Here is a 27331-nt window from a genome sequence, read left to right on the forward strand (position 1 = left end):
ATATCCTTTTTCTAACCTCTGTGTGTGCTCGCCGGCGCGACACACACTCCATCTAAAAAAGCAAGCGTCTTTTTAAAGATGGCATCCTGCGGCTCGTGCAGAGCCACACTCAGCGACGGGGACCGCCATTTTCTCTGCGTTTCCTGCCTGGGTGAGCCACGCGACTCTCGCGCTCGCGGACGGCGGCTGTCCTCACTGCGAGCTGTTGCCTTTAGCGACTCTGAGGACTCGCTTGGCATCACTGCAAGAGCCCGTGTTCACCGCTGTGGTACCGCGCCGTAAAAAGCGCCGTGCTCAGCGAAACCCGGAACCTTCTCCCAGCCGTCACAGCTCGCCGGTGCGCCCGCGAGCTACGTCACCGGCTTCGTCCTCATCGATCCCCGACGGACAGCGGCCGCAGCCTGCCGCCGCTTCTGTCGTCGACGAGGATGAGGTCGACACGATGCTGAGAGAAGGGGATTCCTGCTCTCTTCTGCGGTCAGGCAGTGAGGATTGGGCGAGCTCTGTGGATCTCGCGCCTCCTGTCCGTGCTTCGACGGACAGCACTTCACCTGCATCCAAGCCGGCGCCCCTCCTTCCTGAGCTTCATGAAGAGGTCGCTAGAGCTTGGAACTCCCCGTTTTCGACCAGGACACGGCCCTCTGTTTCTCTGGCGTTCTCCACTGTTGACGACGCCAAAAACTGAGGCTACCTTTCCCTCCCGCCGGTCGAAGAGCCTATAGCAACGCACTTATGCCCGCCCTCCGCTGGACGGAGTGCTAAGATGGCACTGCCCTCAAAGGCTTGCCGCATGACGTCATCCCTGCTCCACCGTGCTTTCGCCGCTAATGGACAGGCTGCGTCAGCGCTGCACACGATGGCCACGCTACAGATCTCCTCCGCAAACTGGACAAGAAGGGACCTGACGCGATCTTTGTGGCGGACTTGAGGAGCGCTACGGACCTCGCTCTCCGCGCTTCAATGTCTGCAGCACAGGCCATCGGACGGAGCATGGCAGCGCTCACCGTGTCTGAGAGACATCTCTGGCTCACGCTCTCTGACATGCCGGATGCAGAGCGCACCGCGTTCCTCGACGCGCCGCTTTCCCCTGCTGGCCTCTTCGGAACCTCGGTCAAAGACTTCACCGACAGGTACGCTGAGGTGCAGAAAGCGACACAGGCTATGAAGCACTTCCTCCCGAAGCGCTCCAACTCTGCAGCAGGCCGTGCGAAACCGTCTGCTCAGAGCTAACAGCCTAAGCCTCCGCCCAACGCCTCGTCTCAACGCCGCCAGACACAGAGCTCGAGACCGCGCTCTCGATTTTCTAGCCGCCGCCCCGTGACGCGTGGCCCGTGGCCGAAGATCGCGTTGAAGCCAGAGTCCCCGAAATCATCCTAGCACTCCTAGGAAAACGACGGTGTTCAAGTCCCGCTGCGGCCGGACCCTCACCGAAGTTTGCCGCTCGTCCAGTCCCAAGAGAAGTGACTGGTCCAGTGTATATAGCATCCAACAAGCCTGTCTCATTGCCCGCTTGCCTGCACACAAAAGCCGCTTTCACGGCTACCCAGATAAATCCCTTAAAGAGCGTATTTTCTGGTGTCCCGGCCACGGCCGATGGTGTGGGACTCCTGAATGTAGGACCAGACAGACTGTCCAGGAACCACATTCCGACAGGAGAATGGTCTTTGCACCCACAGACAGTACGGCTGCTGTGGAAGAAATTCGGCAGAGCGGATGTAGACCTGTTCGCGTCTCAGGAAAACGCTCACTGTCCAGAATTTTTCTCGAAAAGCAAGGACGCTCTGACCCAATCGTGGCCTCGTCGTCCTTTCTATGCTTTTCCCCCTGTCTCCCTCCTAACCCAGGTGGTGGAACGGATCAGGGAAGAAGGATGCTCAGTGCTGCTGATAGCGCCACTCTGGACGAGCCAGCCTTGGTTCCCAGTTGTGATGCAGTTAGCAAGCACCGCCCCGTGGCCAGTGCCTCTGAGGAAGGATCTCTTTCTCAAGCCAATGGTTCGATTTGGCATCCTCACCCAGAGCTATGGTCCCTTCATGTGTGGGCCCTCAACGGGTATCCGCTGACCTCCCACTGGGAGTGTTAAACATGATCACGCAGGCCAGAGCTCCGTCTACGCGACGTCTCTATGCCTCTAAATGGTCGGTATTTTCTGGTTGGTGCACGGCTCGCGGCGTGTCACCTCCGGATTGCGGAGTGGCAGAGGTTCTCTCCTTCCTACAAGAACTGCTGGATAAGGGCAGGTCCCCTTCCACACTCAAAGTATATGCGGCGGCCATAGCAGCGTTTTCTGAAACAGCGCTTGGCCAGTCTATAGGAAGGAACGATTTAGTCATCCGGTTCCTCAGAGGAGCTAGGAGACTGAATCCTCCCAGACCTCCTACAGTTCCCATATGGGACCTTTCTACGGTACTGGAAGCCATGAAAGGTCATCCCTTTGAGCCTTTACAGGAGATTGATCTCAAACACCTGTTGCTCAAGACGGTGTTTCTTCTGGCTCTCGCTTCAGTGAAGTGCATTGGGGACTTACAGGCGCTCTCAGTGAGTGCTACGTGCTTGGAGTTTGGGCCTAATGACTCGAGGGTTATACTCAAACCTAAGCATGGTTATGTTCCTAAATCCCTAAACACACCGTTTAGGGCACAGGTAATTTCCCTGTCTGCCCTACGCTGGGGAAAATGAGGACGACAGTTTTCTCTGCCCGGTCAGGGTATTGAGAGCATATGTGCCTCGCTCGTCTGTTTTCAGACAGACGGAGCAGCTTTTTGTTTCGTTTAGTGGGCGTTCTAAGGGACTAGCCGCTTCGAAAAAGAGCCTATCCAGATGGATAGTGGACACAATAGCTCTAGCTTACACAACCAAGGGGTGTCAGAGCGCACTCCATGAGAAGCATGGCTTCATCGTGGGCCTGGTCAAGTGGGATTGCCTTGCAAGATATTTGTATGGCGGCAGGCTGGGCATCCCCGTCTACATTTATCAGGTTTTATAACCTAGATTCCCGCTCTTCAAGCCAGGTTACCATTGGTCTAATATGGCCAAAAGGGGATAGACTGAAATTCAGTCTTGTTATAAATGGCTATTATAAATAGCAGGGCCGCTCTCAGTCGCCTTTTTTTGGAAGATAGTGGCTGAATTCCTCTTCTTCCAGAATTCCCTGTGAGTCCCCTGGGTGATTATGCACTGTATGTACCCCGGCTGGTCACCTTGGGTCTTTGGTGTCGGATCCCAGCACGCACAACGTTTTACATTAAGTTCCACATAGCGTAGTTTGCTACGCAGTACGAGAGTATCTCTCAAAAGAGAACATACTCGGTTACTAACGTAACCTTGGTTCTCTCTAGAGAGAGGAACGAGTACTGCGTGTCATGTCGTGCATGCACTTTACATTTATACAAAATTAAGGATAATTTTTGGCTTCAGTATTCTCGTGGAAAAGGATTTTCCCCATAGCGTAGTTTACTACGCAGTACTCGTTCCTCTCTCTAGAGAGAACCGAGGTTACGTTAGTAACCAAGTACGTTATTTTGTGGAATGGATCCTTCTTCATTCAACTTTTAATTTGTAAGAGCAACTGTAATGACAGATTTTCCTTTCATCTGAATTGTGAAGCTGACATAATATGGTAATTTAATATTCATCTTTGACTTTGACTGCTGTGTTGTGCAGTTACCTGGCCCCGCCATGAAATTTGACGTTGACACTTCCCACAGTTGCTGCACAGTTGGTCATGCTGACTGTTGGGCGGCCAGTGTCATCACTCATGACTGCAATAGTGGTGCTAATGGTCAGTTCACTCACTGCCAGATCAAATGATCCACTGTCTTTTCTTTGTGCGAAGAGATCAGATATTTAGCTTTTTTTAAATGTTTCTGAATTTAATTAATTTAGCTTGTGAGAATAAGTAATGTGGACACACAACTTACATGATCCTGAGGTATTTGACTCTCCAATTTCCATGCAGATTGATATAGGCGTCGCCAATTGAAAGCATGACTCCAGTATCAGGAACTAACCCCAATGCTGATTTGGGAAGTCCCAGGTTTACAATCTGCATCCTATGATGTATATTTGTGATATTACCACCAGCAATCATATCACCAGCAATCCAGTAACTCCCCCAGTCCGATTTAATGAATAAAATGTATTTATAAATTAAATACATTTAATTTACATAAAAGTATTGAGGGATCTCATTCAATGCTTTTCATAATCTTTACTTTTTTAAATAATTTTGTTTCTGTATTTTTTAAATTAAACGATTTTAATGCCATTTTAAATATTTTAAATTTATATAGTAAAAATGTATTCATTTATTAATCAAAATAAACGAAAATTAGTACAAACTTTGCTGAAGTGATTAACTTGTGTTAACTTGTTCAAATATTTTTAACATTTTTCAAAACAAGGGTACAACGGGGCTAAAGGCACACCTTAAGAACAATGTCCTTTTTACTACTCCCATAGTGTGTGATTGCAGAAAAATGAAATATGTTTGTATTGAACATCAATGTAGCAACAGATTTTGTGTGAAAATAAATCATAAGAGTTGTATGTTTATTTAAAATCGTATAAATGTACGAGATGGTGGGCCTTTTAGCCTGCCCACTGGTCCAACGACGGTTTCCAATAGAGTCTGTGAAATGGAATCAGAAGTCAGCATTCCTTCAGTCTTTTCAGTGTGGCAAAGTAATTAATTCCAATTAAACTTTTGTCTAACTCCATTTTATCATGACCTCGAATTTAGGTTAAAATGCCAATTGATTTATCTAATTTAATTTAACTCTTTTTTTTTATTATTAGGGCCCAAGCCTTGAAAAGGCGAAGGCCCTATTGTTTTTCTTAGGATTATTCTTTATTCTTCTTCTTCTTCTTCTTCTTCTTCTTCTTCTTTATTATTATTATTTTACTACCTTTTGGGCACTTTTGGGGGCCTTAACGTGCTCAAAAACTCTTGAAACTTTGCACAAATGCCAGAACCCGCGGCCATCAGGGCCGGACTGAAGTTGGAACCCGGGCGTGGCAGGGGGGCTCGTCAGCGGGGCTCGTCAGCGCCCCCTGGAATGGGATTCGAAAACATGTCCATATATCAAACACGATTGCATGTAATAATATGAAACTCAGTACACATATAGATCTCATCGGGCCAAACAACTTTCGTGCTCTAAGTTTTACACCAGCCCAATAGGAAGTCGGCTATTATGGGTTGTATGGAAACGCATGTTCTGGCATTTGAAACACTTCTCCTAGAGAATTCATCCGATGACCACGAAACTCGGTCAGCATGAAGTCAAGTCATGGAGGATGATAAATTGCCAGGGGATTTCTGATATCTCGAACGGTTTGGCCGTGGCAAGGAAACGAATTTATGGCGAATATTGGAAACAGGAAGTGTGTTATAACATCCTCATACATTAATTGATCTTGATGAAACTTCAGCAGTGTGTTCGTTGTAAGAGGCCGATCACATGGATGTTAGTATTGTGAGTCAAAGTTATAGCGCCACCAACTGGCAGCAGGAAGTGTGTTACTTTCAAGATGCTTTTGACTAAAGTGGGGGGGTTATTTTTACCTACAGTCACAAAACTCGGTATGTATTTTGTGCACATCGAGCCGGACAACTTTCTCATTTACAGTCATTAGCACCGACCAACAGGAAGTCAGATATTTTGGTTTGAATGTGGTTTTGTCTCTCTCTGACAGAGTTCCCCCTGCCATTCTGTCTGTGTGTGTGTGTGTGTGTGTGTGTGTGTGTGTGTGTGTGTGTGTGTGTGTGTGTGTGTGTGTGTGTGTGTGTGTGTGTGTGTGTGTGTGTGTGTGTGTGTGTGTGTGTGTGTGTGTGTGTGTGTGTGCGTCTGTCTGTCTGTCTGTCTGTGTGGGGAGGGGAGGGAGGGCACACACACAGACAGCCCCCCCCCCCCCCTATCTCTGTGTGTGTGGGGAGGGGGGCAGAAAGACTCTATTAAAAATAGGTATTTTGTGCCATCTAGTGTTTTATACTATGTATACATGTGTTTTTTTCTTTTAAACAAGTGTTTTAAAGTACAGTAATTTCAATTAATATATATACCACACTTCATATGAATTTTCGGTGTTGTGTACTTACAATGGCTGCTGATTTCATGTGTCCGTTAAGTCCATGAGACTGTAGGGTGTCTAATTTTTCATTTTAGGTTTCAGAAGGGTGCTCACGCATACTTTGTGGTTGATATGTGCCCTCGATGCGCACTTTTGCAGAACCCACACTGATGCAAGCTCTAAAGCAGACTTCTTCTCGACAGTCAAAGCGGAGTTACGTTATTGCCCGTCGTGCACAGGAACCCCAAAGGCACCGGGGTGGCGGTTTATATATATATATATATATATATAAATAAATATAGCTGCAAGCAGCGATGGAGGGCCCAAGCCGGTGGCACCGCCACCCCGGTGCCTTTAGTGTAACTAACTATTTTTCTAATATTAACCCGGGTCCTAAAGCTCTTTCCTGATCATAACCCTTCATTTTCCAGTGATAATCTTATGAGCTTTTCTATTTTGTAATGTCTCTCATCCATCTCTCTTTTTGCAGTCTTTCTTTAAATCTCCCTCTTGCTGATAATGCTGACTGGCTACACGTTTGTTGTGTCTGGTTATGTCAGACTGAAAAAGTCAAGGGGGTAATCCATCAGCCGGAAACTGAAGCTTCCCCGGGGGCCGCCATTGTAGCAAACCATCACCTGCTGTTAGCATTCCATTGACTACATTCATTTTGGTGTCACTTTGACAGCGAATAACTTTACATCTGAGGCATTTAAAGACTCCATTTGTCCATTATTTATTACTAAAGAAAAACGACAATGTATAAAAGGCTCCATTACCTTGCATCTTACGTTATGGCCCCGTAGAAGCAGTTATTGTAAAAATAGGCTAACGATTGCGTCATAACCGCTCGACTGTTGCACAGTCGAGAAATTACCGTATAGACAGGCAGAGAAGCTCGCAAGCAATCGGGGGGACGTGGAGGCATAAAGTCCGATAAAGTCAAGGGAAAAGCCCATAGAGAGTCATAAAGTTGATCCTGCTGCTAGCTCATGGACAGCTAATACTCACGCTCTCCGTCTCTGCAAGATTCGGAAGGGAATGATTCAGATTTTTCTCGGCACATCTACTAGAAGACTTACAACTGTCAGACAGGTTGCTCACGTCACATCTACGTCGTCAAGCTCAGTTTGAGACTGCGCAGTACGCCCAGCCATTAGGAAGTGAGTGCTTCTAATTGACTTCACTTTTCTCCGTTGAAACCATCGTTGTCTCCATCTTATATACTGTCTATGGGAAAAGTCAGCCAGCTGTTCATTATTATGTTAATTATTGTGCCTTTAGCCCCGATAACAGGGGCGCCTTTTACCCCAAATACTATCATACCTTTACATATTCTTTTTTTATTAAAAAACTGTTACTTTACAAACTTTAAAAACTGTTGTACAAGTGGTACTTCCAAAACATCAGCTTTTCAAGATGCACATGGAAATTTGGCTGATCAAATTTCCATGTGCATCTTGAAAAGCGGATGTTTTGGAAGTGCTACAGCAAGTTTTTGTGCCATCTAGTGGCTAAGAGGAAAATATAATCAAAGGCACCTTTTACACTGGTACGCCTTTTGCCCCGTTGTACCCCACTTGTATCTATACTTTTATAATGCCTTTTGCACCATGCTGGTAAGCCTTTTACCCCGTGTGTTGGGTAAATGGCCCACATTGCCACCTCATATAATTTAAGATTTATAAACAAAACAAACCACTTTTATGATTTATTTTTCACACAAAAGTTCCATCAATGTTCAATAACAACATATTTCAGTCATATGTGTCCATTTGTAAGATTCCCACCACTGTTTAGTTTGTTATGGTTACTGTGATTAGTTAGTTTGGTTCAGGTGTGTTCACCTCATTATATTTAGTATATAACTTCATGTGTGTTCCCTTTGAGTTTGTTCGGTCACGTTGACGGCTATACCTACTGTCTGTTGGGATCGCTACCCGTTTGGATTATTATTACTAAAGTTTGTGGTGGAAATTTATTAATCTGAGTCTTAATCTGTCTGCCTTCACACGTTTATTACACATACACTATGGGATTAGTGAAAAGCACATTTTCTTAAGGTGTGTCTTTAGCCCAGTTGTGCCCTACTATTCAACAAATAATTATTTGTAAACTGCATCATCTTTTCAGGAAGTTTGTCAGGCCAAGTAAATATATTTTATGATCTTATTTAGGGGACATTTAAAATCATGTGAAGTACAAATATAACCAAATGGGAGTACAATTATTTTGATTTTGAAGATGTCAACCAAGTATAACAAGTATAACTTTTACAACCAAGTATAACTTTTACAATTACAAAGTAGGAACTTATGACCATGAATTAGAAGGGACATTCATCTTACCCTGTAAAACTATATTGGACCTTTCCAATAGGATCCACCTTTTCTGTGCCACTTATATCTGGCACTTTAATACTTCTGAGCTTTTGCTGGATTGAGGCAATTCCAATCTGTCGACCTGCATTCAAAATAAAGACATTTAGAAACTGTACCTCAGAATTAGTGTCTTGAGATTTGGTATAAATAGCTACCTGGTTAAAGGACAATTCCGGTGAAAAATTAACCTTAAAAATTTAAATTAACACATGGTTACCGAGTCAATCGTTCTCTGGGATGTGTTTTCATGATAATCGAATGTAAAGAGTTTTATCTCTAAAAACAGATTAGCTTTGTGATAGAAATATTTTATGTAATGGGTATTTTCAACATTAAATGTACAGAGAAATGCAGACTAAGGATGCTTAGGTCAAAGGCCATATATACTTAAAGGAACACTCCGACTTTTTGGGACTTTAGCCTATTCACCTTATCCCCCAGAGTTAGATAAGTCCATACATACCTTTTTCATCTCTGTGCGTGCTATAAGTCTGTTTGACGCACCCACCGCTAGCCTAGCTTAGCACAAAGACTGGATGTAAATGGTTGCAGCTAGCATACTAATCCAAATAAGTGAGCAAAATAACGCAAACATTTTCCTATTTACATGTTGTGATTTGTATAGTCACAGAGTGTACAAAAAAATAAAGTCACATGAGACACAGACATATTTTAACCATGTAAATACTGGGAACTATATTCTCTGAAGGCGAAGCACTGCTACTTGGGCGGATTGATAACCGCAGCACCTGAGACGCGCCGTTGTTTCTCCTGTCAACAAAACCAGCGTGACATCTCAGGTGCTGCGGTTATCACTCCGCCCAAGTAGCAGTGCTTCGCCTTCAGAGAATATAGTTCCCAGTATTTATACGGTTAAAATATGTCTGTGTCTGATGTGACTTTGTTTTTTGTACACGCTGTGACTATACAAATCACAACATATAAATAGGAAAATGTTTGCGTTATTTTGTCACTTATTTGGATTAGTATGCTAGCTGCAACCATTTACATCCAGTCTTTGTGCTAAGCTAGGCTAGCGGTGGGTGCGTCAAACAGACTTATAGCACGCACGGAGATGAAAAAGGTATGTATGGACTTATCTAACTCTGGGGGATAAGGTGAATAGGCTAAAGTCCCAAAAAGTCGGAGTGTTCCTTTAACCAAAAAGTGCACAGTAGAACTAACAGTTATATGATTAGCTTAGATCATTACAAACGTACTCGGTTACCTATAACATAACCTCGGTTCTCTCTAGATGAGGAAACGAGTACTGCGTAATTGCATTACACAACGGTAAAGTCATCTTTGCTCGAGATATGAAGCCAAAAATGTATCCTAAATTTTGTATATATTGTCAACGCAGTGTAGCAGCAGGCAGACCTAGAGCAGGCTGTCTAGCGTGCCCATTGGCTGCCTCGCGGCAACTGAAGCAGCCAACCGCGTGACGTCGCGCCCTCACGCGTCATAGCCCACCAGAATGGGGGTGGCTTAGCGTATAAAAGGAAGGGCTCAGGGGCTGCTTAGCTGGTTTTTCATCGCCTGAAGCGAAGTGAGCTCGGGGCGTGATCACAGCAGGTTACACAGTACTCGTTCCGTCATCTAGAGAGAACCGAGGTTACGTTAGGTAACCGAGTACGTTCTCTTACGAGAGGTTCTCCCTTTTCAAGGGAACCCCTTTTCAACGCCGTGCGCACCAAGCATCCACTACATGAGTCCCGGGGACTTTTTATATCTCGAGACACGCGGCGTTAACAGATAATGCGTGTAAGTCACCCACACGTTTAACTGATGCGAGAGCGATCAAACACAGTTTTGAGCGCCAGGTGCTTCACATCCACAGAGTGCAAGGGTTCAAAGGGATGTGCTTTCAGGGCCTCGAGGACCCAGGAAAGATCCCAGATAGGAACCAATGGGGGCCGCGGGGTATTCATCCTTCTGGCTCCTTTTAGGAAGCGGATGATGAGCTCGTTCCTTCCTATTGCCTGGCCGCGCGTCGACTCAGCGAACGCTGCGATGGCTGCAACATATACTTTGAGCGTGGAGGGGGACCTGCCCATGTCCAACAGCTCTTGAAGGAAGCAAAGCACCCATGAAACCCCACAAGCTTGTGGTTCTAAGCCTTTGTCAATGCAACATTTAGTGAACACAGACCATTTGGACGCATAAAGCCGCCTGGTAGAGGGGGCTCTAGACTGCGTGATCGTGTTCAAGACCCCTTCTGGCAGAGCAACGGGTATCTGTTGATTATCCATGCATGCAGAGACCAGCGCTCTGGATGAGGATGCCAAATCGACCCGCCGGCTTGAGAGAGGAGATCTCTCCTCACCGGGATCGGCCATGGGGCTGAGTCTGACAGCCGCACCAACTCCGGGAACCATGTCTGGTTCTCCCATCGGGGGGCTATGAGGAGCACCGAATGGCGCGTTTCCCTGATTCTCCTGATGATCTGTGGTAACAGTGAGACCGGAGGGAACGCATACAATGGGCAGCTGGGCCACGTTTGGGCCAGGGCGTCCTCGTTCTTCAAAAAGAACCTTGGGCAGTGGGCGTTGTCTTTCGACGCAAATAGGTCGACTTTCGCCCTGCCGAAAAGGCGCCACAGTAATTGGACTGACTGCGGGTGCAGGGACCATTCCCCCAGGGGAACATTGTCCCTGGACAGTTTGTCCGGGCCGTCGTTCAGGCGTCCTGGCACATGCGCGGCTCTGAGCGAGCGCAGTGAGTGCTGAGCCCAAACGAGCAGGCGTTCCGCCAGATCGCAGGGGACTCTGGATCTGACACCACCCAGGCGGTTTACATAGAACACCACAGATATGTTGTCCGTGCAAACCAGTACGTGGTGGCCCCGCAGAGATGGGAGGAAGTATTTTAAAGTGTTCTCGACCGCTATCATCTCCAGACAGTTTATGTGAAGGCACTTCTCCGAGTCTGACCAGAGGCCAAAGACCGGTCTGCCCTCAAAAAGGCCGCCCCAACCCAGGACTTTTCGGTACGAGACAACTCCCATTGTCACTCCCCGCTGATACCAGTCGGTCGCTATCCAGGGCTGCCTTTTGTCTTTTGAGCGTAGAATCTATAGTACTTATATTACTACCTCAATCACACATAGATGTTCTGTTGACACGACTCCCAAGTTGCTCTTTGTAGAAGTTTTATTCAAGGCTGGGAGATCAGTGGCCACAACACCCAAGTGAGTCTCTAGAATAGAAAATACATGAACATTTATATCATACAGTTGAGTAAAAATCAATGTCACTCAAGTCTTCTTCATTGTGATTTGTTCTGGTGATTGGTTCTCTTACGAGAGGTTCTCTCGTACTGCGTAATTGCATTACGCTGCAGTAAAGTGATCTTTGCTCGAGATATGAAGCCAAAATATCTCTTATATTTTAATATTTCAAAATATCTCGCTTCGTGCCCTCATGCGTCATTGCCCGCCAGAATGGGGGTGGTTTAGCGTATAAAAGGAAGGGCTCAGGGGCTGCTTAGCTGATTTTTCATCTCTTCAGCGAGCTCTACGCATCGCTGGACTCCGAGAGAAGCCGCCGCCGTGGAAACAAGGAAAGCGTCTGAGGAAGCCGGCCGTCTTCGCCACCTTCAGCCATTGCTGCCTGCTACGCTATCCGGCGACAAGAGTATCCTTTTTATATCACATCTCTCCGTGAGTTCGCCGCCGCGACTCATGTCTCTGAAAGAGCACGAGGCGTTTGTTGCAAAATGCCTCGTTTTTCCTGTGGCTCTTGCAGCTCTTGCTCAGCGACGGAGACCACCACGTGATCTGCGCTCTCTGCCTGGGCCGAGACCATGCAGCCCTCACTCTGTCTTCGGGAGGCTGCATCCACTGCGAAGAACTGCCAATGTCGACCCTGCGGGCTCGACTTGCCATGTTCAACGCCGAAGCTGTCGCTCTGCCTCTCTCCAGTGGCCCGCATAAGAAGAAACGCCGTGCCCAGAGACCACCGGAGCCCGTTGTCGCCTGCGAACGTTCACCGGAACTTTCCCCTCGAGCTTCGCGCTCCCCTTCACCCCAAACATCCCACCCTCCCCCCCTCTGCCGTTGCCCTAGGGGATGAGGCGGAGGAGGACGCCATCGATGACAGCTGTTCCCTCCTGGTGTCGGACATTAGTTAGACAATAGTAGTAAGGCTTTCCTCTGTGTACACATATCCATGCAAGTACAATTTTGCCTGTATTATTGGTGTCCCCTTCAAAAATTGCTCTTGAGAAATTTTACGTTTATTGTCGAAAGTTTAGAACTCTTTAGCTATGGAATCAGCAGAGCATTGGCATCTTTTACGCACCATGTGCCTCAACTCTCGGTGACCTTGCTCTATAACTTTACATGGCCTTCCACTTTGTGACTGATTTGTAAAGTCCAGGGGTCAGAAAGTAAAAATTCTGCCATATGTTCATTGCACCCATGAACTTAACCAGCTGATTTCACTAATTAGTTTTATCTCCTGGCTGAAAAACTGTGCTAATTAGGTGATTGGAACAAAATACTGAGGAGGACTTTTACTTTCTGAACCTGGACTTTACACCTCTGGTGACTGAGTTGTTGTTGTACTTTAACCACTTAAAGTTGACCGTAAAATATATCGCAGGGATTAAAACGAACTGACTTAACCCTCAGGTTGTGTTCAAAACCCCATAACACTTTTGATGTTCCTGGTCAAAAATGACCGGCCTACAAATTGCTTATAAATCACTTGTTATGCTATATACAGAACCCAATATTGGATTCAAACTTTTTGTCAACTTGTTCTCTTTCAATTATGACTGGTTTTATATTTAGGGGCCAAGCACTGAAGGTGCGGGCACCTATTGTATCTGTTCCCGTTCTTATTCTTCTTTTTCTTTTTCTTTTTCTTTTTCTTTTTCTTTTTCTTCTTCCGACTGGGCGTCTATGGCAGCCTATAGAACCGTTTGCGGGAAACTTATGAAAATTGGCACAGTGATAGAGGACAGCCTGAACTATCACCATAGCAAATTTGGAGTCTCCAACTCATTCCCTCTAGCGCCACCAGCTGTCCAAAGTTTCACTCATGTTTATGCTAATAACTTTTGAACCACAAGGGCTAGAAACAAAATTCTTTTTTCCTCTGATCCCTGAGCTCATGACGATTCGACTGCACTATATGACGTCATTTTCCGTTATAATAGTTTTCCCGCCATTTTGAATTTTCCGAAAAACCTACTTTTTCGAACTCCTCCTAGGCCGTTGCTCCGAATTTCACGAAAAATGAACCAGATCATCTCCAGACCTTGACGACCAAAAGTTATGGAATTCAAGTTGATTCGAATTACCGTTCTCAAATACCGCGCAAATACATTTTACGTAGCGCTTGCGAAAACAGACGTAAGGCCGTATCTCCACAACGCTTTATCGGATTCAGACCAAATTTGGTACATGTCATCACAAGCATGACTTGAGGCTACATGCTGCGTTTCGGCGCAGCGCCACCTACTGGTCCGGAGATATGAAGAATTTATGTTTTTGCTTATAACTTCTGAACGGTTTGTCCAAAAATCACAAAAGTGGTCTCGTTAGATTCAGGGCGTCGTGCTGAGTTGACTGATATCCAATTTTTCCATATCGGCCATTTTGGCTGTCGGCCATTTTGAATTATGTGCTAAAATGCTGTATTTTATGAACGCATGAACGAATCGTTACGAAACTCAGTATGAGTCATCAGTACAACGCCCTAAAGGTACTCAAAAATTTATGAGACAGCGCCACCTTTTGGTCAAAAGTTATAATGAAATTTCCAAAAATGCTAATAACTTTTGAATAAATTTGCCTATAGTAATGACACTGATCTCAATAGATTCCTTGGGTTATGCTGAAAACATAGATACCAATTTTGCCATAGTCAGCCAAACTTCCGGTCCGCCATATTTATTTTCTTTTAAAACCTACTTTTTCGAACTCCTCCTAGACCGAACGTCCGATTTTCACCAAAATCGGATCGTGTCATCTCCAGACCATGCCGAGTAAAAGTTATGGATTTCGTGTCGATAGACGAAACCGTTTTCATATACCGCAGTGGCAAAGTTGAGGCATGATGCCAAAATGACTATTTAGGCTTTAATATATGCAATGCCTTGACATATTGACACCAAACTTTGTATGTGTCATTGTCACTTCACTCTGACCACATCACATCAGTTTCGTAACTGCGCCACCTATTGGTCGAAAGTGATAATCATATTTTTAGTTACTGTGTGTGATTTTTCAACCATTTTGCCAAAATTCATCTTTAAATGTCTTCAATTGCTCCTTGCTGCAGTTGGTCTCTCACTTCCAGCCACTTTGGCATGTCTTGTCGTCTTGCTTGCGCTTGGCCCCGGTGATTGCTGCTTGCAGCTATATTTCTATTTGCATCTGATTAATCGTAGGCCTCATTTATCTGAGAGTAGGCATGGTCAAAAATGGTCACAGTGGCCGGCCATTGAAAGTAAATGGAGAGACTGAAAATAAGAGAACAATTTAGTTTTCAGGAGCATGTTGATTATGTTCATGTATACGTATGTGCATGTGTGGATACATGCAAACATCGAGCCCTTGGACCTGTGCATGTGTGGACACATGTCATGTCAATTCAAGTCAAGTCACCTTTATTTATATAGCGCTTTTTACAATACAAATTGTATCAAATCAGTTTCACAGTGATAACATGAAAATAATACAACAAAGTTTGTTTCTAGAAGAAAATTGCATCATCGCCCACCTTAAGGCAGATCATTACAAGTCAGATTGGATAATAACATTTAGGGCCCTATTTTAACGATCTGAAACGCAAGTGTCAAAGCGCAAGTAACTTTGTGGGTGGATCCCGGCGCTGTTGCTATTTTCCCGGCGGGAATATTTGGAATATATGGAATAAAATATTTTTCCTTGTAATAATATATGATTTGCAAAAATGAAAACTGCTGCGTCTGTTTATAATTATTAGAGAATCAAAGTGGATGCGCGTTAACACGCTACATTATGGCCAAGCACGCACCCTTAAAATACCATATCACTAACACGCAACGCGCCACTGTCTTTAGACTGTTTTTTTCCTGGTCAGTGGCGCAATTGCTTTCTAAAACTGGAAAATAGCACCAGGGAAGTTTTGCGCTGGAACACGCCTCCTCTTTGCGCTTAACCACCCCCGCGAGCGCAAGTTCATTTCCTAATTTACCGACGTGCGTCTGTGGAGGGAAAAGTCTGCTGTGCGCGGGTGCAAAATAGGAATGATACATGCGTCGGTGTTCAAAGTCAATTGCGCTGGGTGCAAGATAGGGCCAAGTATTTATCCAATTCCATCTGGTTGGAGGTCGGAGTCATCACGATGGCTGGCACTTCAGGGATGCGTCATGGATGAGTCCAGGCGCAGGTCCGTCCTCAGACCTGGATACGGCCTGGATCCGACGGACTGCGGTAAACCTCGGATAAACAGAGAGACTAAAATTAGCGTAGACGCCATCCTTCTTATGATGTAACAAGTACATCAGGGAGTGTTCCCAGTTCCGGCTGACCTAAACTATGCAGCCTAAATTGAATTATAGAAGTCTATACACAAATCCGCCGCAAACTCTATGGGCGCCGCCATCTTGCCTGTCGCCATTACTGAGTGCCTGCGAAGTGTGGTGAAGAATACCCTCTAATGACATTTCAATGAAAGCGGATCCTGCTCATGAAAGAAAATGTCTGGTGAAATAAAATTTTAAACGGAAAATTGGGTTGATGATGTCAGGCAGTGGCCAAAACTTACCGATAAAGATAATTTATTGACAACATAATGTATTAATGTAAAAATGCGTCAGCCAAATGTAATGCAGGGCTTGAATTTCAGTGCGGGAATGAGGGGATTGCCCATAATTTACACCATTTCCCGCAAGGTTAGCTTTTATAGTGCGAGAAATTCCCGCACAAATATATTTGCTTCATCTCAGAGCAAATTATTAAAAAATTAATTCACAGATGGGAGAAAAAAAGATGTCAAACTGTCTTTTATTTTCGCATTTAATTCCTCCATCAGCACTGGACCGGCATTCTCTGTCTTTCGCTGAGCCCTGGCTGTAGACAGATCATATGTTTCACGCTGTCAATGCAGTGGTCTGCGTTGCGCTGATCTTTTTCACACTATCGAGTGTAGGTGGTGCAGCATTCTAAAATTTTGAGTCATAATGAGCTGTTTGTGAATAAATTATCCGCTTCCAAATTATGTCATTTGAAACATTAAAAACCATTTTGCTCTGGTGTACGAGTGATAGAGCGCGGCAGCAACGAACCAACTGATCAGCTGATCATAGCTGTACAGGGCGCCTTATTATTTTTCATCTCCATAAATATATCTTGTAGTAAAGCTAATGCAAGGGCTAGAAATCAATTATTCTTTTGCTGATACTTCCTTGTCATCATGGAGAGCGCAGTTCATGGTTGCATAGCAACGACAGACGCCACGGGAGAGCAAGCGCTTGTGGAAAGGAGACAGCGGCGCGCCCCCGCTTTCTACTTGTTTTTACACATCTAGAGCGACGTTGTTGATTAATGTCAATTTGAAGAAGAGCATGGTGTATTTTGTATAAACTTTTGACGCACATCTTGGTCCTCCGCTCGACCAGGAACTCTTGTGTAATCCGTATGGCCGTAAACATGGGCAGTCAATGTGCAAAAAAGGTTCGTGAACGGTTTTATTCCAGGCCTGTAGTTTTGTGCTGTTGTTAAAACAGCCAACCACACAACACGCTCTTCCCGGCATCACTGGACAGCATACTTACTAAAAAATAATAATAATAATAACATTTCGTACAGTAACAGCTAACATCTGCTACAGCCGCCTACGGGATCAACACGCTAATTCCGCTACTTCCTTAGCAGCAAGGCACGCAGTAATGGCGGTGCTGCTTTACTTCCGTGTTTCGCCGGATTTGTGTATAATGTGTTATGTGTATTCTAGGCCAAAGAGATGTGTTTTTAGTCTATATTTGAACTGACAGAGTGTGTCTGCTTCTCAGATAATGTTAGGAAGTTTGTTCCAAAGTTTTGGTGTTAAATAGGAAAAGGATCTACCGCCAGCAGTCAATTTTGATATTCTAGGTATTACCAACTGGCCGGAATTTTGAGATCGCAATAGACGTGAAGGACTATAATGCATTAAGAGCTCACTCAAGTACTGGGGAGCTAAAACATTTAGTGCTTTGTAAGTGATCAGCAATATTTAAAAATGTATACAATGTTTAATAGGGAGATAGTCATGTTTGAGCTCTAAGACTATGTGCCAAATTACTAGAGAGAAGAGCAGCACCATCCCAGGAGGGATACCGTCTCTTTTCAACAGATCAGGTCAGCCCCAAAAACTTTTCTAATTGTCTATGAATTATATATTATTTTGCGGACACCACTTAGACAACCAGCCATTGAGTGATGACAATTTGTTAACTATCTCATCACTCCTGCGAACAGGAAGGGGGCCAGAGCAGATTACAGTTTAAGTTTAAGTTTAAAGTTTTATTTTATTTGCCATTTGTACAGTGCCTGACATTGTACTTGCGAGTTCACACACCTCTCTAACATTAATATTATTGATCTCCGATTGGCGAAGTCGAACATCATTAGTGCCGACGTGAATAATAATCTTAGAGAATTTACGATTAGCATTAGCCAGCACTTTTAAATTTGCTTTGATGTCAGGTGCTCTGTCTACTGGCAAACATGTGACTATGGTGGCTGGTGTCTCTATTTTCACGTTCCGTGTAATAGAATCACGAATAACTTGGGCACATTCAGGATTCTCAGTGGGTGTTTCACTGAGTGGGGAGAACCGGTTTAATGTTGTAATCGGAACGGGAGACCGGTGTTTTGTCCCGTGACTACACCCTCTCACAGTCACCCAATTGCCCTGCTGCACGGGCTCTACTTCAGCCGGAACCCGAACAATGTACAGAGTTCACTAAGCTAGTCGCATCCTTGCACTCTTACTATCCTCAATTAAAGTTTGGATGTGTGTCTCTAGTTCTGAAATCTTCTCCGTCAGCCTGACTGTTTCCCTGCATTTATCACATGTAAATCCTATATTGCTGACAGAGAATGCTATACTATACATGTGACATGAAGTGCAAGTGACAATGACAGGAGAAGACATTACTCACCGTGTTTGTTGACTGATCTTATACTTACCACAGTTATTTGATGGATTGGTAAAAGGCGCGAGCGCATGCGAGAATTAAGACGACAGGCACGGATGGTGTGTTAACAGGCTAGCGATTTACTAGCGTGTTGTGCAGGCTAGTGTAATTACTAGCGTGTTGAGCTAGTTATAACGATTTAGATAGAAGCCAGTGATGTCAGATTAATGTGTGGTGATGAGTAAGATATAATTACTGTAGCTATATTACATACATACACACGCACACACACACACACACAAACACGTTAAAACACGCAAACTATTTTAAGTATTATACACATTATTTTTCACAGAGAGAAACTTGATCCTACCCTGAACTGCATCTAATATCCATTTATCCATCTGACATTACCACACACACACAGACATAAATGCACAAACTGGATTTAGTCCGCAGTGACCCTGTTTCTAAATAATTTTTCTTTCATGTTCTTTGTTTCATCACAGTTTTCAGACAAAATATTATGACGTGTTTTGGCACTAAAATGTACAAATATAGATGTTATAGCACATACACATATAAATGCTTCACAGTGTCTTGCTTGTCATTCATTTTGTAGCAGCACAATGGCGAAGAAGCTCTCTGTACATGATGTCCTTCATCAGATCATTGATCAAAACACTAGTGACGAGGAGGCGATGCAAGACGAATCTTGCAGTGAAGGAGCATTAGAAGATGTATCAGAAGAAGAAGGCACCAGATGCTACAGACCTTGAAACAACTGAGCAGCAGTCTTCTGATGATGAGGGCCCAGCTGATGCTACGGTTACATTCTGGTTGAAAGATGGAACTTTGTCCTGGTCTTCACCCCACCTATGAGGCAAGGTAGGTTTTCTTCTGAGATGCATCCTGCATTGCCTCCTCCTTACTAGAATCTCGATCAATGATCTGATGAAGAACACAGGGAGCTTCTTCGCTATTGTGCTGCTACAAAATAAATGCCAAGCAAGACACTGTGAAGCATTAATGTGTATGTGCTGTACGTTTTCGTCTTTATCTGTGTGAGCACTTCAAAGTCCCAAAACACAATGTCATAATATTTTGTCTGAAAACTGTGATGAAACAAAAAACATGAAAGATTATTTTGAAACAGGATCACTCAAAACTAAAAGTGTGTGTGGTAATGTCAGATGGAAAAATGGATTAGGTGCAGTTTAGGGGTTTCTCTCTGTGAAAAAGAATGTGTGTAATACTCAAAATAGTTAAGTATTACACAGTAATAGTAGTGTGTGTGTGTGTGTGTGTGTGTGTGTGTGTGTGTGTGTGTGTGTGTGTGTGTGTGTGTGTGTGTGTATCCACAAATGCACAGGTCCAAGGGCTCGATGTTTGCAAGCACACATGCACATACGGTTACATGAACATACTCCTGAAAACTAAATTGTTCTCTTATTTTCAGTCTCTCCAATTCACTTTCAATGGCTGGCCATTGTGACCTTTTTTGACCATGCCTACTCTCAGATAAATGAGGCCTATTAATCATATGCAAATAGAAATATAAAACCAGTCCTAATTGAAAGAGAACAAGTTGACAAAAAGATTGAATCCAATATTGGGTGATAATATAGCATAACAAGTGATTTATAAGCAATTTTTTGTAGACCGTTAATTTTTGACCGGGAACACCACAAGTGTGACTGTGCCATTTTTTACAAAATAAAAGCATTTCAAAACAAACTTCCTGGTGAAACATTAAAGTAGACTATTGTGATAACAGTGCCAATTTATTGAATATTTTATTAAATATTTCCCAAATTATTAAAAAATAATGCTTTTTTTCCTCAAAAAAATAGATGCCTACTCTCAGATAAATGAGGCCTAAGATTTATCAGATGAAAATAGAATTAAAGCTGCAAGCAGCATTTATCGGTGTTCAAGCTAATAAGGCCTTTAAGGCCTTTAAGCACATTAGCGTCAAAAAAAGACATTAAGATTTATTTAGCAAGCATTTAACCACTGACATCATTCATGGAAAAACTCAATTTACAGCCAATACAGGCAATTTACCATATAGGAACTATATGGTTTTAAAGCTTTTTAACAGTTAAAGCGCCATATGGTCCGATCTCCATAAAATTTTGCATGCTTGTTAAAGATGTTATTTCACATAAGCTCACCAATTTTTGTGAAATTCTGAGTTTTTATTTAGGATTTATAGGCTTTTGAGTGTATTTTGACATGCCCATTTTCTAAATTACCCTGTTATTCACTTTATTTTTATTCTTATTTTATTTTTATTTACCTTATTCACGCCATTGCGTTCGTTTTGTCATCTTACTTCCGGCTGAGAGGGACTTCAACTTCCGGCTGAGAGGGACCTACGCTAGTTACTAGATGTAATTCTATAACTATAGCTGTAAAATATGTAAAGTATTATATCTGTGCTCAGTAAGGGGCTGCCATAACAATTAGATTAAAGAGGAGAGAACATTTGAACCAACGGTGTTACGAACACAATGTGAAGCGGTCGGAGTGTTGTGGTGCACTTTACACCCACCACCTAAAGACAAGCACCTGAGGCAATGGCGGAAGGCGCTAAACTTGAAGTGCACAAGCAGCCTTTTGTGTCTCCGACTGACTAACACCTTTACCCCGAGATGTTACGGTAAAGAAGTCACGCCGGGTGCTGAACAGGTTGTCAGATTCAGGTAAGCTAACTTAAGTTACCTAACTGTTAGCTATGTGCTTGTTAGCCTAACGTTAGATTTGTGAAGTCCGTTCTATGAATACATTTCAGATCAGTAACGAGCCGTTAACAAAATACAACGAATCTTGCATGATTACCATTGCCCAACTATGTCATATTTCTTATATTTATTTTACTTTGTGATATGGACCTAAGGGTCTGAAATAAAGAATGAATTAAGGAATATTCATTTATTATATATTATTGTATTAACATGTCCATGAGAACAATTCAGTCTGTGTAACTGTGGGCAGTACAGATATAACATTACATTTCATGCAGATGCCATCATTGTGGTATTCTGATGAATGCATATAATTATTATAAAATGAAGGGGGGAAAAACTGCATCTCTCTCTCACACTGTTCTGTGTGCAATCAAGTATGGTGCCATCATAAATTAATTCTCATGATCTATTTTAAGCACTAATATAAAAATGTTTATGGTTATATTATTTCCATAGATGCACCGGTGAGCGTCAGGGATGCAGTGGACAACTGTGAGGACGATCACATCCACATGCCCCAGACCTGGGATGCAGAAACACAAATGGGAGGATCCATCTGTCTCTGACCACAACTACACTTCAAAATGTCAACTCAACCTGAAGCCACCTACATCTGAAATGGGAACACCATGTGTACAGCTGGCGCCATTGTACATAACGACCATCTTTGTCAGCTCTACACAGGGTTGACATTGGATGCATTCCATTCAGTTGCCGAGCACCTTACCAATACACACACACCGACAGCTGTGACCAGATGTTACCTGTTGTGATCAGTTATTTTTATAAACCTTTACAGTGTGACCAGATGTTACCTGTTGTAATCAGTTATTTTTTATAAACCTTTACAATGTGACCAGATTATACCTGTTGTAAACAGTTATTTTTATAAACCTTTACAATGTGACCAGATGTTACCTATCAGTAATTTATTATAAAACCACGATATCAAGAATTTATATTTCAGCTGGTAAAAACTAAATGTATTGATATGTAATTGTATTTTCACTAATTAAATTTTACCATAGGCTGCCATTCAAATTCAATTGTTGATATCAAGAATTGATTTCTTACTAGTTTCCAATTTCACTTATTAGAAATACAATTCTTACTATATGGATATTTTTAGCATTATTTTTTTTTATATAATTAGTAATTGCAAGTGCAAATGTCTATTCTTGATATCAACAATTGAATTGCTAGTAAAAATGTTAATTTTTGATATTGATCATTTGATTGTCACTACTAGTGACAAAGTTAAATTCTGATATCATGCATGTGATTGTTACTGGTAAGAAAGCCATTTTAGATATCTGAAATTACTCCAAAATGTTGATATTAGAAATAGATTCCTTCTCATTAGCATTTATCAAATGCTATACATTTATTTATTTATATAACACAACAACACTTGACCCTTTAATACTAACACCTTCTCTTTTCTATATATATTACTGCACTGCGCTAGACTAAACTGGGAAGGGTCATAGAACAGCTGCCTCTGTTCTCATTTGTAAGTCGCTTTGGATAAAAGCATATCTGCTAAATTATCCAATGTAAAACTTAAAGGAATTAAGTCTTCTGGTTAGGAATCATTTCAAAGTTGCAAATTCATTTCATCTTGGTTCATTACTTGATCTATGGGACAATATGAGACCACCTGATCATCGTAGGAAGTTTTCTATGTGCTCCCAATTTAAAATTTTAACGGTATTAACATTATTTGTCATTTCAATAAAGTTATAGCTAGCTTTAAAAAAAATTCTAACTACTGAACTAGCTACCGGATATGCCGTGTCAGTTTAGCGGAAGTCGGATGACAAAATGTGGAAGAGCGAAGTATTAAAAGTGGGTGGGGTGGAATAAGGTGAATAAGCCATACAAATGCAAAAGTTCAACTTTTTTTTATAATTATTGATCTAGAGAGTGCAGAGAATTGTCCTAGACTGATTCTGATCAGGCGAAAAACCTAGGACTAGTTCGCAAAAGTAGGTTTTTAACATATTCTCATAATTGACAAGAGTGGTTCTTGAGGCAAAGTAGTTCAGCATGAGGAGATCTATGAAATGATATGCATATTCTGACGATATTTGTAAAACCACGTGATTACAGATCCGTAAAACTCGTTAGCGTCAACTAGTGGCCGATTTCTTTCAAAACTCTCACAGACCTCTAGGGCCATGAGTCGAACATGCCCATTGAGTTTTGTTCCGATCGGCCTCCGTTAACCTGGTTTAATAGGTTCTCAAACTTCATTGGCTGATGGCAGCCATTTTTTGAGATACGCCAATGTCCTCATAGACATACATGGCACCTTGGACCAAGACACTGCATACCAATTTTCAAGTCAATCGGACTAACGGTCATGTGGTCATAGCCCTTTTTATGTTTTTCTATTGTTATAGCGCCACCTAGTGTTCAATCGTTGCAATTTTTTAATGTGACCTCAAACTGACCTCTTACATATGTGTAGAGTTTGGTGACAATATCTCATTTTGTTCATGAGTTATAGCCATTTTAGTAAAAGTAGCTCAGCCTACTTCGAACGTTTGGGCGCCCCTTAGCGACCGTTCATCGAAGTTCACAAAAAGTAGGTTTTGAACAAAATCCAAAATGGCGGAAAAATTGCCATACCGGAAATGAAAAACCTGCGCTATTTTTTGTTCATCTTAAGACAAGGATTCCAATTATACAAGACACTTGAGTCTAGGACAAAGGGTTATTGAGATTTAAGCAAAATAGTGTGATTTTAGTTTTTTTGCGCTATAGCGCCACCTATGGGCCAATTGGGGCTTTGATAACCTCTCCTCGATTTTTGTACTACCTACCTACTGGCAAAGTCTCAAAGCTCCAGCACTTACGGTTTTGGCTGCACGATGCGTTTTAGGGAATAATAATAATAATAATAAAAAATCAGTACAATTACAATAGGTTTTCAGCACTAAAGTGCTTGAACACCTAAATATAAAACCCACAAGTGGGAACACCACAAGTGTAACAAGGTAACAGTACCCCCCCTAAAAAAGTACAAAAATTGTCAAAAAATATTTGAGGAGTAGTTATACCCTTTGTGAACAAAGTCACTAAGTTTCACTCCAATGCGATAACATTACCTAGTATATTCGAGAAAAAAGAAAATCTTCTCCGAGTCTAAATGACCCGACCACAACCTACAAAGGTGGCGTCCTATCACAGTTCCACGCTTGAATTCCCTGAGCTGTTAAGGAGGATTGAGGAGGTTATTGAGGAGGAGCTGTTCATCTAGAACTAGTGGACCAATTCAGCCCACTCTAATTTACATGAAACTCAAACTGCAACATTTGGAAGAGCAAGCAGAACATGGTGAAGAGAAAAACAGCACAAGCATCCAAAAATAATAATTATGAGCAGAAAATGCAAGAGAACACAAAGTACAGAGTAATAAAACCAAAGAAAACATAATTTCAAAGAGAACCTGAACATAAGTTTAAGTTTTGTGCAAAATATTTTTTTATGTGTTTTAAGTTTTTATTCATGCTTATTTTTTAATTCACGCATATTATATTTTTATTATATTATATTTATATTCTGATCGTTTTGCATTCATTTTTTCAGTTTGTACAATTTTTTTATGTGTTTTTACATTTTTGATTCAAACTCATATTTTTAATCCATGGCCGCAATACATTTGGTGAAAAAAAAAAAAGCATGTAGTTATGATGGGTATTGGATCAATATCAAAAACCCATCATACCTACATGGTGTTTTTTTTTTTTTTTTTTTTTTTTTTTGGTAACACTTTACAATAAGGGTGCACTAATAAGCATTAATTCATGCTTAACTAATGCACAGATAATACTGAATTAATGTATTACTAATGATTATCTAAGCTATTCATTAATGATTGCCTCATTAGCAACTAATGAAGAGTCTGTCTGGTTAATATATTAGTTCATATATAAATTGTTGTTAATTAAATATGTAATTGTGGATTAATTCCATAATCACTTATTTTATTAACTAATAGTGTTCATTAATTTGTTAATTACCACAATGAGCCTAATATGCATTAATACATTATTAATTACAGCATTAGTAGTGTGTCAATTACTACAATTACTAGATGATGAGTTAATAATGATGTGCCTCAACAAGTAAAGTCACAACATAATGATTGTTAGCTAATGATTAATGAATCATTAATGACCATCACTAGAGTTTATAAAAGCTGTTTATTAAACACTGGTTTCCAAAAACATTGTAGTAATTGACACACTACTAATGCTGTAATTACTAATGTATTAATGCATATTAGTTTACCTGTATTATCTGGAAGTTGAAATATAAGGCTTTGGCTCATTGTGGTAATTAACAAATTAATTAACACTATTAGTTAATAAAATAAGGTAGTATGGAATTAATACACACTTACATATTTAATTAATAACAATTCATATATGAACTTATATATTAACCAGACAGACTCTTCATTAGTTGCTAATGAGGCAATCATTAATGAATAGCTTAGATAATCATTAGTAATACATTAATTCAGTATTATCTGTGCATTAGTTGCTTATTAGTGCACCCTTATTGTAAAGTGTTACCTTTTTGTTTTTCTCACAGTGTTACAAGCAGTCTTGTTTTGATCACTTACCATACTCAAGCATCTTCTGAGTTAGTCTGACTTTAACTCCTGCATTGTTGCTTGTAGACACTGAGACCAGGTTCACAAGAACCAAAGCACACCAAAGGAACATCATTTTCAATCTAGCCTATAAGAGACACACATTATGGGCATAAGATTACGTGTTTTTAACTATCAGAATAGGTGACCGATTGAATCAGCTCCTGGCTAATCGAATTGTTTCTTTTTTAAACACAGTGACATTTAGTACTAAAGTACTAATTCCATCAGCTCCTGTCCTGTGTATCCAATCCAGCACTTCAAAAAGCAACAATCAGCTTTTGGTTTCGTGCCTAAATTTATTTTTTATGGTGACATCTCCTTAATAAATAAACTTAAAGGGATACTTCACTGCTGGAAAGATGAATGTGTGTTTAAATTGGGTCATGTATGGTAGAAATGTGTAATTATTTTAGAAGTTGGTGCCTTCGAGACTGAGAAAAGCCAGAAAATTAATTTTTGGCTCATGTGGATGAAAGAGAACAACTCCCAGAATGCACTAGTTTCGCTGCCCTACGAGGCCCCGCCTACCGGTTACAGATGCCAGTATCGAAATAATTGATACAAATAGGTTACTAGTTGACTCGAAACTGAAAAGACGCAGTTATTTTCGAAATTTACGATCAGAGGCGGCCGGAGCTGCCACTGCAGCAGAGGAGCGAGACCCGCCCGGCGTTCAGGAGGTTCTGCAAAATTAAGGGTGTGTCCACTTTTGAGTGACAGGTGGATTCCCAATGATGTCAATGCTAGCCGGTTAGTCGTCACTTCACCTCAGCAAATTCCAGCTGCTGAACTTGCCATCTCTGCCGTGTTTATGCTTTTTTTCGGGATTATTTCATATAATTTAATACACCCATTACTTCGCCCATGCCTTTGGATTCCGCCATTGTCGTCGAGTATCATTCGAGAGAACAACCTGGAATTTGTTGTATTCCAGTTGTTTTCCTCTGTGAACATGCACTAATGGATTTCTGACAATTTCGTGGCTTTTTGGAGTTTTCAGATTTAAAATGTCTATAGATATAAAGGCTACTACACTCGTTCTGCGGTACCATTGCTCTGGAACAGATTATAACATACTTATGTACCGTCAGATGAAATCCTGCAGGTGTCGGTGCTTTCTCCGTCCATGCAATAAATGCACATCCTTGAATGAGCGCGGATTTCTAGCGTATTAACTTGAACTTCATAGGTAATATATCTATGTTTTGACCCATTTGAGACTTGAGATGCGGCCAAAATCAGAATTTAAAATGGACTGAATAATAAAGCTCTCTACGAACTTGACAAGCGATGCCTCGCTGACAGACCATAGACTGTAAAAAATTGTGACTGACATGTAT

The 27331-nt window shown here is 42.0% G+C and overlaps 1 protein-coding gene across 2 annotated transcripts in view; it reads right to left on the reverse strand.

The window, feature by feature from the left end:
* Window positions 1–27331, reverse strand: part of LOC306990813 (bactericidal permeability-increasing protein-like) — a 48127-nt gene that overhangs the window by 11736 nt on the left and 9060 nt on the right. For both annotated transcript variants that reach the window (XR_013795942.1, XM_079598085.1), the window contains exons 2-5: window positions 25959–26076; window positions 8421–8535; window positions 3921–4052; window positions 3668–3823 (exon numbers count right to left, since the gene is read on the reverse strand). Coding sequence is in view for 1 of the 2 variants with exons in the window: in XM_079598085.1 (XP_079454211.1) it covers window positions 3668–3823; window positions 3921–4052; window positions 8421–8535; window positions 25959–26064 (509 nt within the window). In the remaining variant the exon portion in view is untranslated. The remainder of the gene's footprint in view (window positions 1–3667; window positions 3824–3920; window positions 4053–8420; window positions 8536–25958; window positions 26077–27331) is intronic.

Source organism: Phoxinus phoxinus (genome assembly GCF_949152265.1).
Source record: "Phoxinus phoxinus genome assembly, chromosome: 22".
Lineage (NCBI taxonomy): Eukaryota > Metazoa > Chordata > Actinopteri > Cypriniformes > Leuciscidae > Phoxinus > Phoxinus phoxinus.